Raw genomic sequence first — 19,694 nt, 5'->3', positions numbered from 1 at the left:
AAGATAGATGTAACAATACAGATACTGAATATGAGGTATGCTCACACGTGTCTTAATTGAAAAAAATTGCATGTAGGAGGCATGTCCTTTGATAACTAAGAACAATTTCTTTACGCTCTGTCATACATGTATTCTACTTTGGTTTACAGTAAACGAACTAGCAGTGAACGGAGAAGGGCTTGAGCAGTGGAGAGTTTATTAGCAGCACTATGCTATCTTCTGTCCTAGCTTCTGAAAGCAGTACTGTACATTCCTGGGCTATGAGGCAGCCACCAGGCTCCCAAATAAGGCAAATGCCCCTACAGATACTCGGATTTACTCAAACGGCATTTGGTTCCTGTAGCATTCTAGAGTCCATGCGGCACAAAGGTGGCATTAAGCCTTTTTTACACTCCCTTCCCCTTGCAAGCTGCATCTTTTGTGCCATATCTCTCATAAAACACAGCACAGAATCTTTTAGTATAAATAGCTGGATTGGCAGCTCTGGAGTCTGACTTTTCTCTTTGCCTTCAAGAGGCATATCTGTTCTTCTGTGTTTGGGCTTGGTTGCCATTAATGACCTGATTAGATGCAGTCTTTCATGATGACTGGTGCTCTAACTTCCTGCCACATTCGTGGAGGTGGTTTTTGGTTTTGTTTTGTTTCAGATGAAGGGATATGAAGGTCAGCTTACAGGTCATCAATTAAATAAAAGCTGCTTTTTGACATTGAAACTTTTTTTCTTTGTCCATTTACTTTTTTCTCCACACTCATCTTCTGCAAGATCAGGTGAAAATGGCAGATGATGGACAACTGTCAGTACTGCAGGTGCCTTGGTTCCCTTCTTTCTTGCTTGTATTTGCTGCTTCCACTTGCTTGTGTTCTGACTGGATAGGCCTTTGCTGGATACTTAGAGCAGCAGCCAATGGGAGAAGTCACCTCCAGAAAGTGGTGAAATAAGTAGGCGCAGCATGTGTCTAGTCCAACGTGACTGTTCAGATTTGCTGTTCAAAGTAGGAATTTGAAGAGACGGTTACAGCACACATGAACCTTATTTTTTCTAGAAAAAAAAAAGAAATCTCAATGGCTAAATACCTTTAAGAGATAACAAAACAATCATAGCCTCTCCATTATTTTCAGTTCTTTACTTTTGAGATTCATGCTCCTGTATATTACTTTTCACCACATCTAGTTATACTGCTGTTGATATGAACTGCCTTGACTCATTTTGGCAGTTGTCCTGGTTTTCAGACTCTGTACTTAGAGATCAACCAGTATAGCCTGATAAAGGTTGCCTGCAAGGCTATTTTGCACTAGGAATTTTATAAAAGAAGAGGAACTAACCAAAATTTAAGCTTAAAACAAAACCCCTAATCTGCAACATGGTAATACTCTCTTGTCATAAAGAAAAAAGACTCTCTAATTCATTCCTTTTCTGAGTTTCTAAGGTTATTTCCATCTTTATACAAGAGAAAGCTTTTAGGGCTTGTTTTGAAATCCCTTAAATAGTTAAAAGAGGTTTTCTTATTGCAATAGTGTTAAAAGATAGATTTGAGCCACTAGTAGCAATGAGATGAGCACAGCACAACAGAATAATCTATTCAAAATTGGGATGAGACAGAGCCCTTTGTTAAGTGTTTTAATTTTAGTTGTTACAAATTTGTCAGATATTTGAAGATGCTTCCAACATACAAGCAAAAAGAATTTTTTTCCTCAGCTTTGTGGAGAGGTCTGTCTAAAGAGACTCAGGTCTGATGGTGTAAAGTAAGCGAAAGATTACAGTAATTCCCAGAAATCAGTTTGATTGTCTGAAAAAACAGATTGACTGAAAACTCAAAGTAATCTCAGCATGAGTGATTAATTATAGATGATAAAGCCTCATCTCTACCACTTGCTTTCTCTAACTTTGCTTCAGTTATCTTATACAAGGAATAAATAGAATTGGTTCCTTTTGTTGCGTAAAACCTTTCCAGGAAGAAACCTGATCTTGAGACTTTTCAAAAGTATATTGTACTGGAGAATTCAGACACAGAATGGTTAAACCATCTATGCCTGATGTTCCTCAAGAGTATTTTTAACTCAGTTCAGACATACACACCGGGGTATCTTCCTCATAAATTGCAGCTCAATTAGACTTTATGTTGTCCTACTTCTACCAAGAATCTTTCTATATCATTATGTTTCAGGTACATTGGCAAAATCTGGATCATGGTCATACTTACCATTTCAAAAACATACCTGTTTTTGCTTAATGGTGATACCCAGTGCTAGGGAGTATAATAAAAACCTTTGAGATTAGGTTTTAATTTTTTGTTTGTTTGTTTTATAACTGCATTTCTGTTAATAAAACATTTTCATAATGTTTTCACTTTCAGATTATCACAATCCAAATTTGTATTTATTTTCTTTATTAACTCACAAGAAGACAGGAAGACAAATTAAATGATCAGTTTTCACAAAGGCAAATTTTCCAACATTTTAAGGTTCTCATTCTTTGTATTTTACTTTTCTATATTAATAAACTTGAAGGTAAGCTAAGTAATAAGGTAGCAACATTTCTGCTTATAGGAAGTTCTGTGGTTATCACCAAAATAAGAAAGTAGTGAGAATATTTTTTTTGAGAAGTCTAGATACCTGCTCCTCAATTGCATACGCAAAATGATGGCAAATAGAGTTTTCTCACCTAATTTTCAAAAATGCTGTCTCGTGTAGAGTAGATAACATGGAACACACCACTGCACCATTCATTACTAGAGTGTTAGTAATCTGTTATTTCAGCATTTTTGATACAAAGTCCACAACTTGATGTAATCAGCTTCTTGGATGAGGTATATAGTGAGAAGTCATTTCATTGAATTTTGCTCAGTGATGCTTAAGCTCTTTTCTTGAGCTTTTGCAGATAATATAATTATTTTTTCAATGTATACAAAATTAAATAAAACTAGCTTTTTTAGTATTTACGCTGAGTATGACAGAATTCATTGACAGAGGAAATCCTGAAGTTGTGCAATTTAATGCAGTTCATAAAGGGATTACAGAATCTGTCAGTCTCCATGGACATCAGGACTAGTGAGAAATTCTAATTATTAACCAGAATAGTTTTAAAATACTCTCCATATTTTAAAATTTATGGTCTAACGAAAGAAAAAAAATAGAAAATACACTCTTTATCCACCATGTGTAACTATATGTTATGCTTGTTTGCAGTCATTAATATTTTAATATGTGGACATATATGCGCACAAGTGACTGTACATGTGTGTAAGCGAGTGTACTATCATAAGAGTGTTTCCAGTCTTAGATAATTTAAGCAAAGACTATATGCAAATCTAGATCTGTACAGACCCACTTACATGAGGTGTAAACAAAGAGTGTTTCATGCTTCAATGTGGAAGACACAATAAACATCTTAGAGGCTCCTTTATACAATTTATATTTCCAAATAACTCAGAATAGTCACTTTTGTATGATTAAAAGATATGTGAGTTACAGTTTATTGTCTGTGTCTATTTATGAGGTATACTCTGTGTATGTGTTAACATCAGTGCTATAGCAAATAGCGTAAACAGGTAACCTGGATAGAGTAAAAATTGTGGCCGTTCTCCTTCTATAATCTGTATGGATTATAAACACTGCCATAAATGAATAAAAATTGGAGTAATGAACATCTAGGTTAATGCATATACCTTTTTTTCTTGATTATCTTTATATGATCAACAGTGTTATTGTGTGTGGGGGGTTTTTTTTTGCAATACTGTTTTGCAAAATTGCATTGCAAGTGTATTATAAATAAACCAACAATTACTGAGGCAAATGAAAGAGGATGATTGACTGGAGAGCTGACTGTCTAAAATATCACATAAAACAACCCCAAATCTCTGTTATCATTTTCTGTTTTCTTGTGTATCTTTTTGCTGCTTGCAGGTGTTGCGTTGACATTTGTAGAATGCATGGTTTATGAGCTGGGTTGGTAGCCACGGAGCTTTTTAGTGTGTCTGAGATATGTTGTGGGAGATTGCTTTAGAAAGGCTACCCATGGAAGTCTTGGTATTAAATTATTGCTAATTCTTACTTTGTAGCATTTTGCATCTCGAGAGTTGATAATTATAATTTGGATGGATGTTTATTGGGAACACACTGAGATTAACAATTTGTTTCACATACGTCAATGAACGACTCGCTGATCACTGTTTACTGAGCTTGTTTTTGTGTTAGTGATAGAATCCAAGGATGGACACAGAAGCTGAAATAGCTGTTGTTTCAGAAGGCTGAATCATTTGTAAATTTTTAAATTTAATTCCTGATGTAAAAATGTCCCAGATGATGTAAACAGCTGGATGGACCTTTTGTGTCTATGACTTTCTTGATGAGCAGATCCTACTAACTGTTAAATCAGAATGTAATAGGCTCACTAAATCAAGACATCAGTCAACCCCTATGAGAAACTGTGAATCTTGCAATTCTGGATCCTTTTTATCATAAATAAGCCCGATGTCTTATTTTCCAAAGGAAGACATAACTTTACATCCTTAACCTTTCAGGGCTTGGACGGCTACCCAAACCTATATTTATTTTCCCTTTTTGAACTTCTGCTTTCTAAGCTGCATGATTTAATTTACATTTCCTATCTTTAGAAATCAGATCTTGTTCTTTGGGTTGATTAAATGGTGTCTGCCAATGGTAATGAACTCCTGCTCTCTAAGAGTCCAGGTTAGGTCTTGATAATTAGGGAAGAAGGACCTGCATTGCATGCTATTTTCACTTTGAAAACACTTTAGTGTCAGGATTAAGAGAGAAAATGTAGTTGTGCATTCCTCCCTCTATTTTAATCATATGGAAAATAGTTTTATATCATCACATACATACTGATCTGTTGTCTGTGACAGACTTTATTAATTTCCAAACAAATTATATTTTTATGTGTATATTGCATACTTTCTAATTATTTCAAACCTGAATAGATCTAAAATAAAATCTCAATCGTAAGTTAAAGATTTAAATTATTTACAGGACCAGAGGCCTTAAAGTATGAATCTAGAATAAGCAGTATACTATGAAATAGGAATTTCAGTTTTGTGTTAAATCTATCTGTCTCCAGCAGCTTCAGAGAAAATAATTTTATCCTTCTAGAGCCTGTCAATTTGCTAGTTGGTGGTTCATGTATCAAAGAGCATTCTGTGAAAATATCAATATCATTGGTTAATATAAATGAAATTAATTTTTAAAGCTGGGCTAAAGGTTGACATCTGAAAAATTGCATTACTTTGCAGAAGAGAAATTTCTGTCTTCCAGTGAAATTTCAGGTCATAAGGGCAAGTAATTTTCACAATCTTCAATGGGAACCAGTGAAATATGAACTTCATTGTCACCTAGCCCCAGAGCGATAAGATAAAATGAGCTGATAGATCATTTGCTGTGGTTTTATCATCTCCTCCAGTAATTGGAAGAGAAAACATAAGAGTCCTTTACCACCCCCCTCCCCAATCTCTTTGCCACCCACACCCAGGCATAAGCCATTTTGCTCTGATCGATACAAAGGTCACAGAGTATTTATTTATTTATTTATTTATTTTTATGCTGGGTAGGACTGTCTAGTGGAACATTAAAATAATGAATATGTTTAATTGAGTTTGTCACCCATGAAAATGCTGAACAGGATTTCATAGTAGACTGTGCATGCTCACAGGAGGTACTGGATGGGAGAATACTCTTGTTTGCCTGTGGATATCAGTGACTGATTGTACAAATCTCTGAGATTTTAAATGAAAATCTTGCTTACTATTCTCTTGATAAATTTAAAATAAACTTATAAGCACTGTGATTTGTTTAAGAGCATTTGGATATTTAAAATTATTATTAATCTGATCTAATTCCCTATTAGTTTGGTTGTACTTGGATGTATTTCAACAAAGAGCAGATTAAGACCCTTTTCTACAGTCAAGACCTAAATAACAGGACAGTAGGATCTGAGGTTCCTCACTTGCAGGACTGAGATTATGGTGGAAAACAGGTTCTTCTTGAGTAGGGAGTCAGGTTTTGTAACCTCTAAGGACTGTAATTTTGTCTTCCTGAACAAAACTGACCCCAAATTACAAAGAATGCTGCTAGAAGAATGTATTTATGGATTTTATCTCTCAACTGCAATCAAATTTAAATGCAAATCAAGTGCTTTTTTTTTTTTTAAAATTTGATGTTTTGGAGTTTTATTTTGTCTGGTACATCATAGCTTTGTTTCAGATATACAAGTCTGCATCAGCATTTTAAATAAGCTATTTAGTTTTTATTTTACTTGTGGCAGTAAATTGTCTCACACATTAAAGTAATATAATTATTCAATTATGGTTTCAGTTCTATAACCCATTTGCAGACTTAATTACTTCTAACCTATTCACATTTTCAAGATCAATAGTACTTTTCTCTAAAATAAAATAAAATATACAATGGCTGATTGGTTTGCTTAAAAGGTAAAGGAAAATGTTTGTTTGGTCTTCAGTAAAATATTACATTTCTAATTCAAAAGGCAGCTGTAGTGTCTTTTAATGCATATAATCTTTTTTGAGAGATGTTGTTTACAATGAACATTTAAGAAGGGAAGATAATGAGGCATTTGTTTTCAAAACTGGAAAATGATAGAATAGCTTCTGAGTATTTTAATGTTGGGAAATTATCTGATATACAACTATGAATTGTGAGGAGAGAATTTCTTTATGTGTGATTTTAATTTGTGATCATCATTATTCTACCTGAATTTTCAGGCAACTGATTGCAGAATCTCCTCGAAATGGAAATCGAAGCTGACTATTCTTTACTTACTAGTTTCTTGAGGAGTTTCTTCCAGCTGTGCAGTGTCATGGCCTGCAGCTTAAGAACTGATTACAGGTTTAGACCTTCATTTCTATTACTTGAAGTAAAGAAGGGACTTTGTGCAGAGGTGAAAGTAATTTTGTATTTTTAGTGTTGTTGTCATGCCGTCTGTTCCTCTAGTCTTGCCAAATTCTAATCACAGAACAATTAATCTAATGAGATTTTTGGAACTGTAGGACTTTACAATTGGCTCTTTTGTTTTATATGTTTAAATCAAGTGGTAAACTGTATAAATTTTCTTTTCTACTGTAACATACAGCATCTTTTGAAATAAATGAAATGTACAGTAGATTACACTTGAATATGATGTATCAAATCAACTGAAATTCTATTAATACTTTTTCATGTGGTAAAGGTGGTACTACTTGTGCAGATTAAATTAGGATATACACCCTTGTTAGTCTTTGCTCCACAATTTTTGCAAGACTGATTGTGACAAAAGACAGAAATGAGTCATTTTTAAACTCAACATATTGTACAATAGTATGAAAAAGATAGTTCTTAAATTCTTAAGTAGATTTCTCTATTCTGTAGCTTATGGGTGAAAACAGGCAAATGCAAAAGTAGTTTTTGCAAGTTGTAATTCTGATATTAGAAGTGCTGACAATGATAATTTTTCTGTTTTTTTTTTTTTTCTTTTGCATCCCCTTGCCAGGATAAAAGATACTGAATTTAATTTGAAGTGTGAGTCAGTTTCTGCAACTAGTAGGTTCTATTAATAAATTCAGGTATTTGACAGGGAATAAAATGTTGAACTGGGTTTTCATAAGGAATACGTAGTAATACGCATGAAAGAAATGTGTTTGTCTTCTGGACCTTTCATCTACTATAGGTGGTGTGATAAGCATGGGGCAGTGGTAATGATGCAGTTTCCATAGCAACTGGTTCATTGGCAGGCTAGACCTCTGTCTAGGGTGCTGTCAGTGTGCCTGGAGTTTCAGAGCACAGTGTCCCAAAGAAGATCTGCTTCTACCTAATCCAGTTTTAATTGAACTCCAGAGACTTTGAAGTGAAGCTGCAGACCAGGCAGACACTGTTCCAACTTGAAATGAAGGCCTTGCTCAGCTAGGCCTCAGCTGCTTCTCACTCCTGATAACTTCTGTTAATGAGTGGTTTAAAGATTTGTTATAGACCAGTAGTGTTTCTGCAGTGCAGTTCCAGTTGCTGCTATAAATCCTCTTATACTGAATTCAATAACATTATCATGGCTGCATCAAGGTTCACAATGTAAACTACCTCTGCTATTTTCAAGCTGGTGCATTTCCTTCCAGTTTTGAAGAAAGTGCATGCAGCAAGCTTTTGGCCATATGCAAGGTTTCCAGTGTCACAAAAATGCTCGTTTCATGGGGTAAAAGTAATACTCCTTTAGTTTGTTGATTTTACTCAGTGTCCATGTAATAAGTGTTTGAATTTGTAATGCACAGGCTGACAGTGACAAGCAGAATATTGTGGTTAATTTGTTACTACAGAAAAGTGGAGGTCATCACATTCCTTGTCAGTCTCAAAAAATAGTAATTGAAATTATAAGCTGCGACTCAAAGACTTTAAATTAGATGAATATCAGCAAAAGTGCTTAGGTTTTTGTACACAGACTGTAACATGGATAAATATCAGCAAAACCACTGAGATTTTTGTACACAATCACTGAAACTTTGTCTGCTTTGTTACCTCTTCTGATGTGTTCTTTAAAGGAATATTTATATGCATGTGACAAAAGCCAACTGCAGTGGTTCTGAATACCACCATTATAAAAATCTGCCAATTAGTGTGAATGGGTTATGGATGTGGTATGGAAAGTGTCAGTGTGGCCCAAGTCTGTTAGTTCCCCAGTTCCAGAAACAATTAGCAACCACTGACAATTTCTCATCCTTTCATCGCATTTCTAAAATTTTGTACTTGAATAATTATTCATTTTTTCCTTCTCTTTCTGTGTATGTGGAAGTGTTGGGACAGAAGTTGTCTGTGGCACTTGAGAGGGAGAAGAGAGATTAAGTAAAAAGAAAGAAGATATTCAAGACGATTTGCTTTGTACATTCTGATGATCTGTGCTATCTGCTTTTAGCTTGCAAGTCTTGTTTGCTTTTAGTCACCAAAGATGGCACAGTATTTTCTATGGTATTATGTAGTGCTTTTATAATGATGCATTCTGCTACAAAACTGCAGGTTATTTGTGGATATATGCTATGCGTGAAGCAAAATGCTCCTTTGTTAAAAATCTATAAACAAATGATTGGGTTCCTTAACAGTCTTTGCTCTGTTAAAGTCTTGAATTTCGCTATTTCCTTTTTATAGATAATATATTGCTCAAGTGAAATTTCAGTAAGAGTGATGTTAACTAGGATTATATCTGAATCTCCTTTCCGTAATGGATTTTTAAGTTCTTTTGTGTTTGCTGGAATTGAGAAGTCTCATATTTTTCTTGGCGTATGGTTTGTTCATCTGAGGCAGAGAAGTGTCCAATCTCACTGTCCGTTAACACTTACATAATTAAGCTTTGAAATTAAAAGAAAAAAGTGAAGCAACAAAGAAACAAAGTGTCTGAGGACTGAAAATGGGATTAGTTTGAATTGTGAAGGCAGACTAAGCATCTGTGTCTGTCAGATGGGATGACAGGAATTGTAACAAGTTACTTTGACAACCGCTTACTCCATAGAGAGATTATGCTGAGTTCATTTGCAGGTTTGTGTTTAACCTTAGCTGACAAAATGATACTTAACCTCTTATAGAGCCAACCTTTATAGTTCCAGAATTAATGAATGTTGTCTTAACGATAAATGTAAGGAACATTTTTTTTCTTTATGGACATTTTTTCTTGCTTATTTGTTACAAGGCTGTTATTACAATGAAAAAGTGAGGACAGATACATCTAATGACACTTTTAATATATTTCAGAATATGTTTTTATGCTTAACTTAGAAGTGCCAAACATTTCAAAATGTTTCTGAAACTCCCTTGACTGTGGACAATAGGTAGTTATCTTTAAAGGAAAAAATACAAGCAAATCTTTATAATCCTTCATATGAGTAACTGCATTTAGGACTTAAAAAATGCATTATATGTTCCTAGCGTGATTCGAAGTTTGAGTATATTTTAATTTTACTGCAGGTTTTGCATGTAATTGATAGAATCCATGTTTGTGAGCCAAACAGTTTCTCTTGTTCAAGATACTACCTATACTGACAATGTCTTTAGAACATTCTCTCCCTCTTTCTCTTTCTACTAGATTCTGGCATATACAGAAGGACTCCATGGAAAATGGCTGTTTTCAGAGATTCGATCTATATTTTCCCGACGATATCTGTTACAAAATACAGCACTGGAGATATTCATGGCAAATAGAGGTACTGAGACTTTAGAGAAATGGCAGGTGTTGATAGATAGCAGAAGGACTTAGGTTAAGTGTCTTAATATTTAGGTTAGTATGTTTTTGTAATTTAATTTCTCCTTTTTTGTTTTGTTTTGGCTTGATTTTTTTGTTTGGTTTTTTTTTTTTCAGTGTGGAATTTTGATCAAGCATAGTGACTGGGAATCAACAATGCTTTGCTTTCATTTATATCCACATGCTTATTTTGCGTTCTCTGGAAACTCTTGATTAACATGTACCTGCTTCTGATCTGTTATGCATGAAGCAATTTTTTACCCTATTGGAGAGTGAATAGTTGTTAGTTACATACTCCAAGAACAGCATAATGAAAGAACTTCACTACTGAGTTAAGGAATACCAGTGACTGGTATACCTTTATACTTTATTCCTAGTAGCAATTTCTTTGTTAAACCCTAGTGAAACTTGAAGAAATTAATGTGGGTTTATCTTGTTTATGGACCTTTTTTCACCATCCTCTTTCTTTAGTTTCTTTTTCAGACACACATATGTACTTTAACAAGTCACTCAAAACACAGTGCGTTTAGAGACTTAGAGAACTTAGAAAACTTTCTTTTACTATTTTGTCCTGATAAATTTTATACTAGGTTATATGATGTCTTTGCAGTTTAAGATTTTTCAGGTACTTTTAGTGCATTTATACTGACTGAAAATTTGAAAACTGTGTACAAAGGCACCAAATAAAGTAGGTCTTAAGATCACACTGCTAAAATGTGAAACACTACTTTGGTAATGATATAAAATGTTATTGTCTTGAAATCAGTAAATATTTCATAGGATAATATGTTTTATGCAGTTAATAGACTAGTCAAAAAGGTTTTGAGCTAATCTTGAATGTGACTGTTAAGTATTCAGACTCATATCTCATAGATCCTTTATGTGCATATCTGAAATTGTCCAATAGATTGTCCAATGGAATATTAATCATGTGCATAACACTGCCTTGTTTTGGCGCCTGTAGTTGTACTCTGAAGTCATAAATGTCCACTTGTAATACCATTGATAGGTTACCATTTCATAAGTATCATAGAATGTTTTGAACAAAATATGAAGCCAATATTTTGAGGAATATCTCTTAAAAGTATCTAGAAAGTAAATTACTAAATGTGTGATCCAATTAATATATAAACTTTTTTTTTTTAATCAGTTCTAGACAGTCAATCTGTGCATATAGGTTTCACTTCTATTTAGAGAAAAAAACAAATCTAGACCTTGCAAGATTTGTAACAGTAATGACATCTGTTAAAATTTCTATTAGTGTAAATAAAAACAGTTCAGGGAAATTATTAAAAAATTGTAGTAACCTGAAGGAAACTTGTCTAATCTTTTACCTGTTCAATGCCTAAACTTAAGGTTAAATTTTATTGGGACAGAAAACCTAAAATAAAAGGTGTAAAATCATGCCATGTTTCAACTCTTGTGTTCACAGTGGGTGTCATGTTCAACTTTCCTGACCAAGCAACAGTAAAAAAAGTGGTTAATTGTCTACCTCGTGTTGGTATTGGTACTATCTTTGGACTGCCCCAGACCAGGTATTTTACAGTTTAAGCTAATTTTATCTGTCAATTCTAAGAGTTCTTTTTTCAAATTCACCTACATGGTTTGAAGCATTTACACCTACTGGTTTAGAAAAACGTGCACATCCTCAAACTTCTGCATGCTATTTGCAATGTGTTTGTCTGATAAAAACTTCTGGATTTGAGATTTTTATTTGTGATTTCTGTCATTTGCAGGGAAGATAGCTTATTTTTGGCAGTGAGACTCAATCACCTCTCTTACTTAAGGAAAATAGGTTTCTTTATGCTTACCAATTCACTAAAATTTAAGACTGATTTAAGACTGGTTGTAGGACTGATTAGCTTTAAGGTCAGTCTTCAATTATAGCTTGATTGTAATATCTTTGAATCCTCTGTAGTATTTAAATGTAGAAGGAAATGATCTCTCATCATAAGAGTATTGAAGTGATGCATAGAACAATATTAGCTGAACAGTGTTTGAAGGATTGGTGTGATATGCTTGTCTCTTAGCTCTGGAGGACATTGTTCAAATTTTACATAGTGAGAAATTAGTATTACAATGCCAGCCCGTGTGTTTCGATCCTAAAACTGAAGAATGATTCAGTTTGCTTCATCTTTTTTAGCAGAGTTTTGGGGCTTGATTACTCAGTGTGCTCAGGATGCAACACAGCAGCACAGTTTAATGTCCACCGAGGGAGTCTGAAATAGAATTTTTTGAGGTATACCCCATCTCTGCTTAGACTGGTTACCCCTGGTATTTTAATGAATTCTAAATTATTTTGAAGTTCATTAATTTATAATTTTTTAGAAGAAACGGCAACCCTTAAGGAGGATATTGATTGCTGTTACTTCAAATTTTTACTTTTTAAAGATTTCTTTCCACTGAAATGGCATTAAAATAGTTGGGGATGCTGTTTTGTTTTGTAGTTTACCTCCCTTGAATCAAGTCGAGAAAAAAATTATTTCAATTATAATTACAGCCATTCTATAAGAACTTAAGGATTTCTATTTACAGAAGCATTCTGTGTGAGAATTTTTAAGTATGCATTTCTTCACGTTTGTTCAAAATTTCACATCCATTTATACTGATTTGTTTGCAAAACAATGCAGCTTATTTAAAAAAAGATATACAGTTACTCTGACTGTTTTCTTTAATTGTTTACCAATACCTGTAAAGATTTGTTAACTGAAGCTATATCTAGGTTATTTTTTCTCCTAAATTATGTGGTTCTGATGTTTACAGATGTTTTTATTATGAACAAAACAGTCTTGGGAATTTCATGATAACCTGTTTTCTGCTTGATTTATCACTCCAAGGAATGACTCTGTAGTCTTCTTTCACAAACATTAGGAAATTTGGCATCAAATTCTGAAAGTCTGAGTTATTTATGACTATCTTCTCAAGACTGTCCAGAATTTAAATCTCAAGAGGATGAACTTCATAGTGAAGTTTTATCATCTTATCATTGTTTTCCTTTGTTCTCGAGGGATTTAAAAACCTATACTAAAATATAACTTTATTCTTCTGTGAAATTCTGAAAGACATATATAATAATCTTATTTGATGGTCTGCCCTCTCTCTAAATCACTAGTAACATATTTCTGTAATACATCAGATCTTCATGGAGCAGCAGAATTTGCACAGCCGTTAAAGTTTCTATTGAAAAACTTTCAAATCTTAACAAATCTGACAACTGTCAGATGTTTTAAGTCTTTTATTCCTGTTACATGATAGAACTTCAAAAATGAATTTCAAGTATCTATAATCGCGATTTAGTCTCCAGAGAAATCTAGCATAGAACTAGTAAAGAGGGTATATACAACTGCCACTAAAACTCAGGTAGGTAAATGTCTTTTCTTATTTTTTTCCCGTGATGTTTGGTTATTTTTCAGACGCATTTCATTGGCTAGTCCGCGGCAAATTTTCAAAGCTTCCAATATGACACAGAGATGGCAACACCGAGAAATTTCCAACTTTGAATACCTGATGTTTCTAAACACTATAGCAGGTAACAAATTACTATAATGACTCAGAAAAGGAGTTAGTGATGGCACAGTCTCCACAGACATATGACATTATTAGATTTTGGCCTTTTAATAAATAGCTTTTTCTATGTACAATTTTCTCAAGAATAAAAACCTCACAAAATCTTCCTAAATGGACTTTATTCATCATTATTTTTTTGTTTATGTAAAAACAGAGACATGCAATTCATAATGCTGTCCTGAGCTGTTCTTTTATCTCTGAACACAGAATATCTCAGCTGTTGTGTGAGGACAGGTTCTACATAGACTATCTACTGTTCAGGAGAATCTCAGAAATAGTAACTATCCCTTAGTATTCTAAATTTTAAATATTTGTAAGTACTGTCTTCCCTAAATACCACTGATGCAACAAGTTCTCTGTAGGACTGGAACCTCCTTTAGGAAATCTCAGCTGGGGAGCAGGATATTCCTGAAGCAAATAAATATTCCTCTTACAAGATGTATAGCTGATCTCAGAAAAGAATGTGGTGCCTGGATCACCAGCACTGCTGTGACAGGACACTGTTCAACCGTTCCCAAATCCTAATTCATATCCCAGTTTGGTTGTTCTAACCCCTCGTTCTGTGAATACTAAGCTATATTTCATCTAACTCATCTCATTAGCTTCTAACCAACTTGAATTTGGTTTAGAAATGGAGGCTAATTGTTAGGTCTCATGACCTCTGTTTTGTTTCTCAATGTGTTTTGTTCTCAGAGCAACTTACAGAATTTCTCAATCTTTAACTCTTTTCTGTGGTGTTGACATTGTTGAAAGGTCTGTTAATTCCCTTTCAGACTTGGCTCTGGCTAGCATGATTGGTGTAACAAATATCTCTGCTCTCACTAATTACATTTTATACAAATGGTCAGTTTTACTAGTTTCTGTAATCAGTCATTAAGTCAGAGATGCCAGGATGCTGGCAGATTTTATTAAACTAGGGGTAGATCTGCTTGCCTTTTTGCTGCTGAAGTGGAATGAGTCTGTGCCTCTACTGAATGATCCTTTTAAGCTTTCAGATATTACTGAAACAATAAAGCAAATCCTTATGTATTTTGTATTTCATGTTATACTAAGCAAAAAGATAGCATTATGGAAAAAGGGAAAGTTTAGTTGTCCATGACAGGAGTTAAAAGATTGTTGTGTTGGCTAACAATTTGAAGCAAATAGGTGTCACGGTGTCACATAAGTAGCTCTGATCCTGAATAAGAAATTGCGTGCAAAAAAAATCCAACTGAATAAGGAAAGAGTCTGACTGTAGCACTTAAAAATTCTGCAAACCAGGATGGAAAGATACTTTATGGTGTAAGAAAACTGGAAAAAGAAAATCTTAGGTGCAGTTTTAGAATATGTTTTCCGACAACCTCATAGATTGGGCTGTGAAATTATATTCTTGGGGAAGAAGTAAATATGTATCCCTTGAGACTTTTAAGACCAGCGTAGACAAGACCTAAAAACATACTGTTTGGAGATGATGTGATTGACTGAGCTTCTGCAACAATATTGTGACAAGAGACAGAATCTGTGTAAAAAAAATCTGCATTTTAAAATTACAAACCAGGTTATGTGGTGCAGATGTATGTATGACATATGCTTATTGTAATAGAATATTTTATTTTTACTGAAAGAAGGATATTATTTCCATCTTATGGGTGGATAAAGGTGCACAGATTTTCTGTTCTGGTAGATGTTGGCATATCTGTAGATGGTCAATCGTCAAGGAAGAATTCCTACCAGAGTGAATTCTCTAAATGAAATGGTTATCATTTGCATAATTTTTCAATCTAAAATACTGAGTTGGTTCTTTCTGATTTTACGTAATGAATTTAGTATAGTATGTAAAAACATTACTTTAATTTTCAATATCAACAAAAGTTAACTCCTCTCCATTTTTTTGAAGTCTTTGACCTTCAAGGAACGGAAGACAAAGTGACACAAAGAAAGAAAGAAGAAATGCATAGAAAATTAAATGGATTTAACTGTCTTCCTGTATACAAAAGAGTTTACATTAACATGGAATGGGTTGCAATGTTTTAAATTAAATACTATCAATTTATGAACCTTTTCATTGTCCTTTTCATTAAAGGAAAGTAGTATATTGAAATGATAAAAGATCTGAAATAAATTACAGTTATTTTAAAGAGCTTTTAAAGTTATATTGTTGATCTTTAGAGATTGGTAATTTATTTAAATATAACTCTTTTAACTCACAGCAGAGTTTTTTTGTTGTTTGTCAGGTCGAACTTACAATGATTTAAATCAGTATCCTGTCTTCCCTTGGGTTATCACCAACTATGAATCAGAGGAGCTGGACCTTACACTTCCTAGCAACTTCAGGGATTTATCAAAGGTATTTGTCATCAGATACACCTTATTTTTTTCCCTCCAATATCTGTCACAGTAGCTTTTAGTCCTGTTAATGTTTTCTGCTACATTTGATACATTAGGTGCACAACCATTAACAGTGATATATTTCTGTATGCCTATACTAATAGTAGGGATCAGATTGTGGAAAAATGTGTTACTGAGGATTACCAATTATACTTTAAGTTCTGAGAGAGGACATTACTTTGGGATGTTACCAAGTGGGTGTTGCTTAGATTGTATCTATATCTATAGGTAACCTTCTCAATCATATGTTTGAAAACTGTGGTCTTCATATGAGAAATAATTATTAAAGTACTAGATGTCAGTCCTAGTGTATTATGAACAGAAGGAGTATCACTAATGTTACTTAAGCCTGTAACATGATATCCTTGAGAGCTTTTACTCTTTAACAGATGATCAGCAGTCTTACACCTATTGTTAGGGATCAGTAAATATATATATATATATATGTTCATATTTAACATGCATTTCCCCTTATGTTCTGTTAAATGTTTTTGATCTCTGAAAATGTAACTGCTGTTCTGGATAAATGCCAATCCTTCCCATATACCCAGTGAAGGTCTTTATGCCATACCTGTCTCAGATACAGCAGTTTAAGTTTTGGTTACTGTTTAAGCATTCATAGCAGTATCAACTCTATATGGTTTAAATGTTAAACTTTGTATCAGAGATGTATTCGTGCAAATATCTGAAAAACCTTGCTAATATTAATCCATGAAAATGTTTGTCATGTATATTGTGATATTGCCATTGCAGTACTGTTATCTTGGGGGTAATACTTCAAAATAAATGCTAATTATGTATTGTAACATGTCTATACTTTTGCACTCCTAAAGATTTTAAAAATATTTAAAGATATTTCATTTCATTTTAACAATCTTTTACTTAATTTTCTTTAGCTACATCCAGAAACATACCACACTTCAGTGCTCCCACTGAGCAAAGAAAAAGAAAACATTGATTTTGGTGTTGCAGAAAGGATGTCAAGGCAATATTTACACTGTTTTTGGTAGCTAATAAAATTAGAAAGGAAGATTTTGTGAAATTTTTTTTAATAAAGTACAACTTAAGGTTGAGTATTACAGAGTGTCAAATATAAATAACAGTTTTGTTGATATATTTTGTTAATATATTAACTAGAAGTCCTCAGGTAGTACAGATTGAAAGAACTGCAGTGTATAGGTTAAACCAACACTTTATTTAAGCAGCTTCTTATGGCAGTGTTTTGAACATCAGTCACACAATGATAAACCAAAGCAACTGAAATGGATTGTGGTTAATATTACTGTCAGTCTGACAAATGCTCCTGACAAATGCCAGGAGTGCACTGCCAGTCTGTAACTTTGCTTTAACCTGAGTGTTTATTTCTTAAGAGGTTCCTATGGTTTGGAATGAGTAGTACATATTATATTTATAACTGCATATATTTTATTTATACAACAGACTTTTCCACCAGAATGTGTCTTGTTTTCTGCATTACTGGTGTTATTCAAAAGTACACTTCTTTCCTTTTCTTTATTCAGTCGAAGCAATAAATTGTGTTGTGTTTCTGGACTTGGATAACAACAACAACAACAACAAAACAGTAGTAAAAATACAGAGAAAATACTGAGATATCATAGCCTGATTTTTTACTTTCGAAAGTTGTTACTAGATCTTGCTTTATGCAAGTTACTGTTGATAATCTGTCTTTCATACTGCACAACATTTTTGTAAGGTCATAAAATGCCACTATTAGAGACGAAAATTATGCCATTCTTAAATCTTTTCTCTTCACTGTAGCTACATGTGTATATAATAATATTTTTATTCTTATTTTTATAATTTTCATGTGGTATTTGATAAATCATCATCAGTTTTATAGTGGCTGTTATGTACATAATGACTTCTTTTCCAGTCAAGTGTAAAAAAGCAACAAGCAACTTCAGTGAAGTGGGGTGTTTAATTGATATGTGGGAGCCACTGATATAAAATACACTTTGACAGAAGTAGTAGATTTTTTTTACCATAACAAATTAGACTAGTTTTGTTTTCTAATGGACACTTCACTGTTGACTGCTCTTCAGCATGTCAGATGAGTTCTGTTGCAGAGTGCCCATTTCAGGAGCATAAGTTCACTGCAGATATAAATTGTGCTGCATATTTTCTTCTGTGAGGAAACACAGTGGGATGGATATAACATTTTCTTAGTTACCTCATTACCTTTTGGCAAAGAGATAGGAAATAACAAATGTTTTGATGTATACTTCTTATATTTTTGCAATTTATAGGAAAAAAAATCTTTTTGTCTAAAAAGGCATTAAAACTTGCACTGGTTCACAAGATGCCTGTACTTTTCATGTAGGAAATTAATATTATGTTTTATTCAGCTCATGCCCCAACATAAAATCAATGCAGGTTACTACCAGTTAAAACTGATAAACTCACCAGAAGGACTTAGTGTCCTTCTAAGCATAAATCGTGTTCCAAAATTGGGCACTAAAAGAAGGTGAGAGGAACACTGTGTAAACTAACAGCAGTGAGTACAGTGGTGATGACTTATTTTGATTGGCAATTACATCTGGGATTTGGACACGGAAACCTATGAATCTTGTCACTACTGGGTTTGGCATCTGCTCTAGTTGCCTTATCACTGGTATTTTGGGCAATAAATTCATCATCTGTAACTGTGACAAAAGATACCACTTAATTAAAAAGCATTCCAAAGCTAGACAGGACAAACTCAGAAGGAAGATACAAGTATTTTTCCTTTCAGGGCAGCTCATGTGAGTTACTGCTTCAAACAGTACAGTACAGGAAATATAGTGTTTCCAACTTTGTTTAAGAATCTTTGGCTGTTAAGAAAAGGTCTGTTATATTTTCTAGAATTTTGAATCACCTTAAGGATCAGTGGTATCAAGGCCAACCCCCCCTAAAGTCAGTCTGAAGCAATGATATCTGAAAAGGAGACACATTTTCCATTACTAATTTGCTAGTCTGGTATGAATTTTTATGTCAGTATAAAGTATACGTATCAGATTCACTTATCAGACAACAGGTTATCATGCTTTCATTGTGAAATACAACTTACTACTTTGAGGAGAGACACTTCATCCTCTCTAAAATTGTGTGCAGAATAGGGAACAGAGAAATTACAGAATTACCAATTACTGATATTGTTTTTTTTCATCTTGTAGATGTACATTTAATCTCTGTACCTATTTGAGCAATAGTCTCAACAGATCTAGACGTTTGACATAATTGTGTTAAAAGAAACCTTTAGGGCAAGGGAAACATTCAAATATGAAGCAATACTTTGAGCCTTGATTTTTAGGAATGCATGTGTTGGTGCTATTTAGGAAACCATAAAAGAGCAAAATCTAGCTGAGGGAACAAAGATCTTTTCTTCTCAGTCCATCCTCTTTGAATACAAAGAGAGCTAAAAAGGGATGGTGCTGCTGGGGGGAGGAGGGAGCGGGGATTATAATTGTGGTAGTGTCTTTGCTTGTGATATTAGAACTCAAAAATTAAGACTGTCTTTGAAGAAAGCTATACAAGAGTT

At 33.8% G+C, this 19,694-nt stretch overlaps 1 protein-coding gene across 4 annotated transcripts in view; it reads left to right on the top strand.

Annotated features, from left to right (window-relative positions):
* Window positions 1-19,694, top strand: part of LRBA (LPS responsive beige-like anchor protein) — a 406,817-nt gene that overhangs the window by 268,022 nt on the left and 119,101 nt on the right. For all 4 annotated transcript variants that reach the window (XM_061993733.1, XM_061993732.1, XM_061993731.1 and 1 more), the window contains 4 exons: window positions 10,067-10,184; window positions 11,655-11,757; window positions 13,636-13,751; window positions 16,003-16,115. In XM_061993733.1, the coding sequence (XP_061849717.1) occupies window positions 10,067-10,184; window positions 11,655-11,757; window positions 13,636-13,751; window positions 16,003-16,115 (450 nt within the window). The remainder of the gene's footprint in view (window positions 1-10,066; window positions 10,185-11,654; window positions 11,758-13,635; window positions 13,752-16,002; window positions 16,116-19,694) is intronic.

Source organism: Colius striatus, chromosome 3, assembly GCF_028858725.1.
Source record: "Colius striatus isolate bColStr4 chromosome 3, bColStr4.1.hap1, whole genome shotgun sequence".
In the NCBI taxonomy this organism is placed as follows: domain Eukaryota; kingdom Metazoa; phylum Chordata; class Aves; order Coliiformes; family Coliidae; genus Colius; species Colius striatus.
The sequence above is the reverse complement of the archived record's forward strand: the minus strand, read 5'-3'. Positions and strand labels throughout refer to the sequence as shown.